This window comes from Austrofundulus limnaeus, unplaced genomic scaffold, assembly GCF_001266775.1.
Source record: "Austrofundulus limnaeus strain Quisiro unplaced genomic scaffold, Austrofundulus_limnaeus-1.0 Scaffold173, whole genome shotgun sequence".
Lineage (NCBI taxonomy): Eukaryota > Metazoa > Chordata > Actinopteri > Cyprinodontiformes > Rivulidae > Austrofundulus > Austrofundulus limnaeus.
The window spans coordinates 793,952-804,486 of NW_013952575.1; the positions used below are offsets into that span (position 1 = coordinate 793,952).

Genomic DNA, 10,535 nt, shown 5'->3' on the forward strand with positions numbered 1-10,535 from the left:
AATCTATGCCACGAAGAATTGAGGCAGTTCTGAAGGCAAAAGGGGGTCCAACCCGTTACTAGCGTGGTGTACCTAATAAAGTGGCCGGTGAGTGTATGTCTGCTCTTACAGTCTTGTGCTGTGGTTCTGTTGACCAGTAGATGGTGCTTGGCTCCTCTGGTGTTGATGCTAATTCACTTCTGTGCCTTGCTCAGATACTAACACGTGCCTATCCATCTTAGCCGCTATGATTGCCTGATAGGAGCTTCCATGTTGGATGGAATTGCACCTCTCTGGGGGTCTTTAATGATCCGGACTGTCTGGCCTTGGGTCAGCCACTCTTAACAAGGTCTGCTTCAGACATTGGGAAACGAGGACATTCTGATGAGAAAGGGGCTACTGGAAAAAATACATGCACGAACAAGGGCAGAGAACACTGTTTGAAGGCTACTAGCAAGCCTAGAGCTCGTGACTATGTCGGAAAGATGTGGGAACTATGAAAACTTTGATCCCCATCATCCAGATTGACCAAAAAACAACTTCAGACCCAGTTTTCCAACATGCAAGCAAGGAATCTGCTAGCACACCTAGAAATTGACAAGATACAACAAAGGAGGAGTTAGGACTACAGGTCAGGGGGGATGTATCATCATCCCCACAATAACTGTAGGAGTATCACTGAAAAAAATTCCTGAGGACCTGAATACAAAATACCAAACTATAACAAGTAGACACTTCAAAACCTGGACTAGATTATTCTACACTAATAGCAGAATATTTCTAAACAAGTGTGAGATTTGCAAACCTTTATCAGATTTGTAAGATATTAATTATTCATAGCCTTTGCACAGAACCCCATTTCAAGATGTTTAAAATACTGGTGTGGAAACACAGTTCAACATGTTCAACCAAATATCCTTAAAGTTCAGAATATATTACTTGAAATTAAGACCTCACAAATTTATCTCTTTTTTTTTTTTTACCCCTTGAGAATTAAAATCAGTTTTTTGTTGTTGTTGCTCACTATAGCAGATCGATCAATAAGTAATTATTTGCTGGCTTCTGTCATAGGGTGTTTTGAAGGATTGGGTTTGGATTTTTCACTCTATGTAAGCTTCACAGCTCAGGTAAAGTAATTGAATAAGTCAGAACTGTCGGACTTGAAGGGAAAAAAGATTAAACTGGTAACCAAAGAGTTACTTAGGGTAAATTAAAGAGGACTAGGTTTTAAGGGGTCAAAAAGCAAAGCTGATTAAAGAGGGTTTTAAAAAGTTCAATAGTGCACTGGGTGGTCGGTGCGTCAGCCATGGCAGAGTGCACCCAGAGGCATGGATCTTTTATTACTCGGAGAATACAACAAACACCAGAAACAACTGCATCTTTTATCTTTTTATAACTTTAGGAAGAAACAAATCCTTAATAATAACATCCAGATGTCTCGTGCCACAGACAGTGATTTTAGTCAGGAAGTGGCGCCCACTGGTTTAACAGAAATCACTTTGGCCAAAGAAAAGTCTAAACTGTGTTGTAAAACTAAATTATAACGCTATCTGCATGAAGGAGCTGTTTGAACAGACCCAAATTCGAAAAAAAAAAAATACTTTGCTTGGCTGTACACATGTACCTTAAATGATTTAATATCAGTTGTGACTCCCAATCCAGGATAACTCATTTTTTCTTTAACAGAATGTCTGATTAATTATGGTTTTAGATGAACTGGCCCAGTAAACTTAACAGAGGCTTTGTTGCAGGCTGGAGGAATATTCTGCTGCCCAGGTAAAACCGTTGACCAGTGAGATCGAGAGTCAGAGGAGCCACATAGCTCAGATGGAGAAGGAGATGAGCCACCTCTCTACAGAGTTGATAGCCCAGAAAGAGGCCAACATTCGTTCCCCAAGCAACACCATGAAAAACCTGATGGAACGGCTGAAAGCAGAGCTCGTCCAAAAAGAGAAAAAGCTCAAGGTTTTTCCATAACTAAATACACATTTTTTTATTGAATCCTCTTTAATAAAAGTGTTGTCCCTATTTCATTTGTTTTCTGTCAAGACTCCAGTTTGTACAAACAAAATGTGGAGAGTAAAAAGTAAATGCAACAAAGGAGCATAGTCCATCCAGAAATCACCTACTGGTCGATGCATCACATCCAGACTGCCTTTGCTTTGTGTTCTTTCAGTCTCTCAGTAAGGCTCTGTTACAGCTGCGGGCAGAGATGACAGCTGCAGCAGAGCAGGAGGTCATAACAAATGCTGCCCAAAAGGAGGAGAGTCTCAATGTACAGATGCTTGTTGACAGACAGACCAAAGACCTGAAGGTAAGAGAATCCATCAAAACATACCTGCTTTTCCTCATTGCGCCATATTTCATTCAGTGTTAAGGAAGTTAACTAACTTAAAGAAAGCTTTGTAGGCTGGTTAAGAAATACAGCTTGAAATTTAACATAGTGCTTCCATAAAGTAGTTGAAATATAATTGTACATCTAAGCAGCCTTACCCATATTTTCCCATTATAATTTTTATTTTCAGGATAGATTTTAATTCACGTCTCCAACCGCAACTTTAGAAAGATGATTCACAAAATGTAAGTTAAAAAATGCAGCCTGATCAGGAATACTGTACGACCTTTGGCAACAATCTGCAACAAAAAATTTGCAACAAAAATGCAAAACAGTTTCCTGTAAACAATTACCTTTGTCTCTCAATAGGAAAACTCTACCTGCATTTTTCCCATCGCACATCTCTGAATGTTTTGATGATATCATGGATTGTAGATGAGGAAATCACTACATTTTTTGCTGTTCAGTTCAATTCAATTCAAAATACTTTACTGATCCTGGAAGGAAATTAGATAAGTTATACATTGTATTTCATTATAGAAAAGTTGTACATTAAGAAATGTTGCAGCATTATTGGAATGTGTTGCAGCATCTAATTCAAAATGAGTGAATATTTGCAAAAAAACAAAACAATAGAGTTTATTTGTTTGAACATTAAAAACCTTATCTTCGGAGTGTATTCAACTTAAGTGTATTTGAAAGGGATTTGTGAATCGTTGTATTCTTGTTGAGTTATGTTTCACACAATGTCCCAACTTCATTGGAAATGTGGTTGAAGAATTTAAATAAGAAATTTGCTCAAACAAGTTGAGTGCTTTTTATATCTATAAGATAGAAAAGATGATCATAGTTTCAGTTCACCTTATAGGACACTTTGTGAACCAATCAGGTTTTACATATTGTGTTCTAAATAAACACAGATTTGTTCCACGTTCTGCGTATAATGTATGCAACTTATCAGTAATAAGAATCCATTATATACAGTTGAAACAAGGTGTTCACGTCCAAGGTATAAAAGTCAGGTAATTATTTATTTCTCACTGTCCAACCTTAAATCTGACTAAACCTTTCCTGTTTTTTTTTTATCAGATAGGATTCCCTAAATTATTTCTATTGGAATTTTTAGCCAAATAATGAGAATGAGAATTAATATAACATTATTAATATTAATTCATATTAGGGTTGGGCATAATCGTATCGTGTGCAATTAATCGTCAGAAAAACATTAATCGATTATTTTTTTGGACTTGACGATTAATACGATTAATGCCACCAGGCGGACTGACTGAATATTTGTCCAGTCACTCCGCTCGGTGCTCCTCTCCGCTTCAAATTTGACAAACATTTTTAAAAAGTTCTGTAATTTATTTATCTATCAACACAATTTAAAATTTGATTTATAGCCTGAAGTCTGGAATTTTAACACAATTTGGAACAGATTTTTATGAAGAGCAAATCTTTCCCACTAAACTGGTCATGTGACCAGGACATAAGGGTGTACACTGTACAGGGACTCCAGGGGATTAATCGTCAAATTAATCATGATCGGCTAAATACTAGGGGTGTAAGAAAATATCGATACACTGAAATATCGCGATATTTTATTTCCCAATACTGTATCGATATTCTAAAGCCCTGTATCGATTTTTTATTAAGGTTTAAWATGTCAACTTTCCTGCCAGCCGTTCATTTTTATGTTGTAGTTCAGCCTCTGACCACTAGTTGGCAGCAGTGAGCCAGTCATTTGGCTCCTCCTCCTCTTGAGGTAGAGGCTATTGTTAAGTGTTGGGTGACCTTATTGTTAATATTAAAAACTAAAAGCTGCAAAAAATATATTTTCAAACTCTTTATAGTCAAATTTAGTCTAATAATTGAAAACATGGATGAAATAAGAAATATGAAACAAATAAAATAAAATACATACAAAGCAGAACACAGCTAAATGTATCAAAAGTATGTCTCTGTAATATTAGAATTTTCTGAGACAATGAATTTTGGTTTTTCAGTTTTTTCCCCAGTAAGAGGTTTTTATTTAATAGAATTTTTGGACAAAAAAAATCGCAATATATCGCGATATATCGCAATATATCGCGATATATCGCCTTGCTTATAGTATCACAATATATCGGGATATGTCGTATCGTGACCTCTCTGTCATGATATGTATCGTATCGCCAAATTCTTGCCAATACACAGCCCTACTAAATACCACAATTATTTGTGATTTTTTTTCCCAATATTGCCCAACCCTAATTCATATGTAATTACTTGTAATTTCAGCTGTGTACTTATGATTATAACATCCAGGACACTCATTAGAACATCCCTGATAACTTTTTACATTTTTAAAACCTGCTTACTACAGTATTGTTTGTAAAATAAAAACATGGCAATTAGAAATATAATGAACCTTTTGTTCACAGGCAAAAATTCAAGAACTTAATAAAGAACTTCAAGCTGCAAAAGAGACTGCCAAAACATCTAGAACCCAGGAGAACAACCTAAAAGAAGAAGTCGAAAGACTGAACCAAGACATCGAAACATATCTGAAAACTCAGAAACAACTGAAAGCTGAAAATGAGGAGCTAGAGCAAGAAATCCTGGAGCTCAAGCAGCAGGCGAAGAGGCTCAGCAGCACGGTGCAGGTTTGTATCATGAGTGTGTAGAAGCACTCAGCTTTGTTAGACTGTTAGTCTGTTGTACATAAAGAGCACGAGGTGCAGAGTGATGCATTCAAGAACAGCCGGTATCATCACCTCACCTAGACAAATGTTTCCTCTGACTCACAGCCCACACTGAGACATGCTAAGTACATTAGGCTCCTTCACAGTCAATAAAAATAAGGACAGAGGAATGCATTAATAATTAAGTCTTAAAGTCTCCTGTGGTTTAAGATGAACTCCAAAGAACTTCTGAGAATTTCTTGATTTAATTAGTTAGGTATTCTTGTAAAACGTTTACCATATAATTTACTTCTTTTTCTCAAACTTATTCCTATCACATATGTTTAAAGCCATAAAAGCTGTCAACATACATGACTTTTATTTGTTTAAATTAAAATTTTATGCTTTTTACACAATTTTTACATCAATAAATTATTGATAATTATATTTATATATAATTATATAAAACGTTGGTTTGCTAACATAACTCAAACCCATCAGGGATTTTGTAAAAATTGTTATAAAACAGTAAATATTTTGGCACTGCTCATTAGCTTAATGTGAGTTTTGCTTGTACACTTTCCACCTCTCAGTTTCCCACCTCCCACGGGCATAAAAATTGTATTTTTTTTTTTTCGTTTCATTCGGACAAACAATTAAAACAATACAAATAATGCAAATAATAATAATAATGTTGTGTCAAAACACAACATGGTCAATCAGTCAGAAAATAAAGCTGGACTTTTACTCCGCAATTTGTACTTTTATTTTCAATTCCATTTATTTCCCCCACGACTGTATACATTCAGGGATTATGCTACCTTTTCGATAGTCATAATCCACCAAGACCAAGTAGGGTGACCGACTTTTTGGGCACTGCATCCAGACTACCTCAGGTCTTACGTTCCATTACTGAACTGAGCCTTTTTTAATCTAATCTTAAAATAGTTTTATTCAGGCAGGAATTTAATCCCTATTGGCTTTCTGACATTTTGTATAGTTTTTTTTAACCCCTTGTATTGTGAAGCAATTTGTGCTTCTTTTGGCTGTTGGAAAGGGCTCTATAAATTAATGTTGATTAATTGACTGATGTGTGTCCCTGTGATGGACTTGCGACCTGTCCAGGGTGTACCCCGCCCCTCGCACTGTGACCCTGAAAGGAATAAGCGGGTACAGACGATAGATGTATGGACGGATAATTGACTGATTGAAAGTGGTCTGATGTGTAATCATCAATGTTCGAATTTAAACAAAACAAGCTGTTTGCAACAAAACATGACAGCTGAGTTTGCTTGTTTATTACAAATTATACAGTAGACTTTGATAGTAAACAATACCATTGGTTACTAATTTAATCATTGACGATACATAAATACAAAAAAATTCAAATTAAAACTATGATAAAGCTTGTATTTTGATAGCTATTATGGTTTTAACTCTTTGCATCTTTCCTAACACAGAAAAAAAGCCCGTTATAAATAATGTCTGTTTCTGACTTGAGTAAAATTGAGCTAACATGATTATCTGTCTCTTTGTGTTGGTTGCTTAGAGTCAAACAGAAGCTGCTGGCAAGGGGCCTACCATTGAGAATCTACAGAAGAAGATCAAAAAGCTGGAGTCCGACTTGGAGAAAAATACCAAAGAAAAAAATAGCAAAGAGGATCATGGAAAGGTAAGGGTCATTGTGAAAACCATCAGAGAAAGTAGAAAACTTTTGTTGTATGTTAGTATTTAGATAATGCTGGATCACAAATACGGGGCTGCATCCTCCGTAGTACACATTACATCACTGCATCACCTCGAAAGCTCTCATTTTGTGAGCTCCTCCTCGTGCTGGACAAAGCAGCTCTCAAAACCCTGAAAACAAAGTCTGACTATGCTTCATGGCTGACAAGATGATGAGTTATTGTGCTACCATCAATTTTATAGGAAGATGAAAAAGATCATTTCCAGTACAGGATAAACTTTGTCAGAGCTATCTCTGGATTTTGATCGTGTGTGTCCAGTTCATGAACAGGGACTCAGGACGCAGTCATGGAGAAGAAGGTGCTTTGGTCTCATCTCTTTGTTTTTGACCATGTTGTGGTGATTCTGTATATCTTCTCTGGCCTGGGATCTCCTTATTATCCCCCCCAAGAGGAGCTGGAGTATCACTGGGGAAAGGATATCTGGGTTTATTTCTTAAAACCTGTTGCCTCTGCGACCTGACAACTGATACTCAGAAGAAAAGCTTATAAAAACCTTAAAGTGATTAACCTCTTGAGCACCACGCCCCTGGTATTTCTTTTAAATTCTGTCAAAGAAGTAGAAAAGGGAAAATGCGGTTTGCCCCCAGTACCTGGGGCTGAAGAGGTTAAAAGCAGCATTAAGAATGCAACAAGTTGTTTTTATAATACTGTATATTGAGGGTCTCTTACCATATCTGGACACAGTTGTTATGTACTGTACTAAGATCTTCTTCTAAAGGAACGTCTGAAAGTTTATCTAACAGCCGGTGGGCTTGAATGCCTCCATTACACCAAAAATTTACAGCCTTGCTCTGTGTTAGTATTTATTACCATTTAATGTGTTGAGCTAATATAAATCTTATTTTCTTAAAGAATAAGGAAAAAATTGTAAGATGGGAGGAAAGCAAAAAATGGCAAGCCAGGTTGGAAAAAGCAAAGAATTCACTGAAGGAAAAAGAACAAGAAAATGAATCTTTGTCAAAACAACTCAGCCTTCTTAAGGACCTTTATGCCAGGTGGGTGTATCTATCTTACTAGTTGCTTTGCACAGCTTTCTTAGATTTTCTCATTGATGTTAATCATGATTGATTTACTTTGTCTATATTCTTCTCATCTGGACCCAATGAAGGCTTTAGGAAAGCGGAACATAGGTCGCTGGAGCTCTGTAATGTTATAAATTCATTTGCACTTTGTGTGTGTTCCTGTGTTTGCAGACAGGACCAGGAAAAGGCTTCACTTCAGAGGAAACTGAAGAGTCGAGGTGTGACTGCTGACCAAGTGGTGGGGGTGCGATCCACTGAAATGGAGAGAGAGATAGAGGACCTGCAGAAGAAAAATACAGAGCTGGAGACACAGATCTTAACTTTGAAGTATGTGTAAGCCATAAAAAATCTTCATTACTCTTCAAAATGTCCTGACCAGTATAAATACTCATTTTTCTTTCCTACATTCCTTAAAGTTTTCCACTATTGCTTTGGTAATAGCTTTATGGGAGTTCTTTGGACAGATTAAAGGCCTATTGAGTCATACACACCTGCTCATCTCAGACTACCTCAGCTGATATAAGGCTTTTAAAATAATAATACAGATCAAGTATTCTAAATAGACACTCCACTCACTGTTTTGAGTTAATGACCCTCCCAAACAGTAGCTTAGAAATCCTTTTTATGTTGTCAAATAGAAATAGAAATCATTTTATGGCATTATAATGTGGTTATGCATAGATTAGATGGCAAATTGCTGTGAGATTACATTCCTTTTATAATAATTGTTTGCGGCTAGGGCTGCCACAAACAATTATTTTTATAATCGATTAATCACTGATTATTTTTTCGATTAGTCGACTAATCAGATCATACGTTAATTGAATATAAAACATAGAGCTTATCGCGCCAGAATGCAGCTGCTATTATATAACCATTGTTAGATTTTAGCTATATGCTAACTAAAAATAACTGCTGTGGAAGGAWAGTTCTGCTCTGCAGATATTACACAGGTTTCTCTTTCATTTTCTTAAAATGATCCCAGACTTTTGAGCTCCGTTGCCAGGTAACCATGATACCAGAGCCTGTCTGTWTAATGTCTTGTGACGTCCACGGCCTACCCCAGTTACCACTACTGTGCATGTCAAGGACAGAAAGGCAGATGTGGCAGTGGAAGGTGTCAAAGCAGTTTGGAGAGAAAAACAAAGTGAAGAACAAAAAAGAAAAGAAAACGATTTATTGATTAATAAATTAGTCATCGATTATTAAAATGATCGATTAGTCGTGGCAGCCCTATTTGTGGCTAGCTAACTATCCCACATTGTCACACTTTCTCTTGTGTGTTTTACATTGTAGCACCACTAGTTGTCTTTTTGTTCAGGTTCTCACAAAAACACTTTACTTTCCATCAGCCTAGCGTTTTATTTATTTATTTATTCATTATTTTTTTGCGGCACGGTGGCTCAATTGGTGGGGCTGATGCCTCTCAGCAAGAAGGTCGCCGGATCAAATCCCGACCCGGGGACCTGTGGATTTACTCCGGGCACTCCAGCTTCCTCCCACGGGCAAAAAAGTGTATATATTTTTTTAATTTCATTCGGACAAACAATTTAAAAAATACAAATATTACAAATAATAATAAAGTTGTGTCAAAACACAACACAACATGGTCAAATGAAAATGAGCAGAAAGAAGAAAAAAATCTTGTAACATCTGCCCCCATTTAAAAAATATCTATCTACAAATTATACAACATGCAGAAATATAAACTCAACTTTCACAGTATAACTTAAAATAATCAACAAAACAACATCACAACAGAAATATCAATTTCAACCAATACTTTGTTCATATCTCATTAAAAATAACTTCTAACCATTCTATCAAATGAGTAAATTGTTCCAGCATAGGTTATTTGGTAACTCTAAATTGTGAGTGAGAGAGTGAATGGTTGTCTGTCTCGTTTGTCTCCATGTGTGTCCCTGTGATGGACTTACGACCTGTCCAGGGTGTACCCCGCCTCTCACATAGTGACTGCTGGATATGGGTACCAGTGACCCTGAATGGCTGGATTATTTTTTGCATTTTTCAGCTTAAACATACTTTTTTTATATATATTTTTCAACACTTTGGCAATGAGCAAAACCTACTCATGTGTCTACAGTCCTTTAAAGCACTCATAGCCTAAACTTGAAGGTTCCTTTCATTTTAAAGTGAAAACTATTTTGTAAATCTTTACACCACCATCATTAATCAGTGAAGGTTATTTATGTGCCATTTGTTGGTTAGTTGCCAGCTTTCAATTGTGGCTTCAGTGAATACTAATTATATTAAAATACTAAAATTATATAATTAACTAATTAATAAAAAGGTTAAATGATCAGGTGTGGGTAAAGGGAAGGACGGGAGCCTGTCGCCATTCAAATGTTTGCATATTTTAACACATGCTTCCTTCCACACAACACAGGCTGTTTTACATCCCGACATGTGCATGGAAACTGACACGCAAACTTTTTGTGCATTGATGCATGAGGCCACTGGTCCTGCTGAGGGTCATCTCTACTAATTATATTCCTGCTGAAACAACTATGTAAAAAACTATAGGTCTGTGTCACATGAACCACGTTGACATTTCGGAGATTTCAAGACCGCACAATTAACTTTAATATTAGCTACATTTGAACTTGTTCTTAATGCATTAGTAACTGTACTTTTCCAAACTGAGGTCCTTTGCATAGCTTTTTACCACAGGTATATTATTTGTTCATAACTTCACTACAGAAATGGGTGTTGTTCCTAATGACACTTTTTTTCTCTTTTTTTGCCTTTTTGTTATATATATATATAT

The 10,535-nt window shown here is 36.4% G+C and overlaps 1 protein-coding gene across 2 annotated transcripts in view; it reads left to right on the forward strand.

The window, feature by feature from the left end:
• cep290 (centrosomal protein 290) overlaps positions 1-10,535 on the forward strand; it is a gene marked incomplete in the record, with an annotated part of 103,571 nt that overhangs the window by 71,842 nt on the left and 21,194 nt on the right. For both annotated transcript variants that reach the window (XM_014017619.1, XM_014017618.1), the window contains 6 exon segments: positions 1,731-1,944; positions 2,156-2,293; positions 4,738-4,959; positions 6,527-6,649; positions 7,578-7,720; positions 7,919-8,074. In XM_014017619.1, coding sequence (XP_013873073.1) covers positions 1,731-1,944; positions 2,156-2,293; positions 4,738-4,959; positions 6,527-6,649; positions 7,578-7,720; positions 7,919-8,074 — 996 coding nt within the window.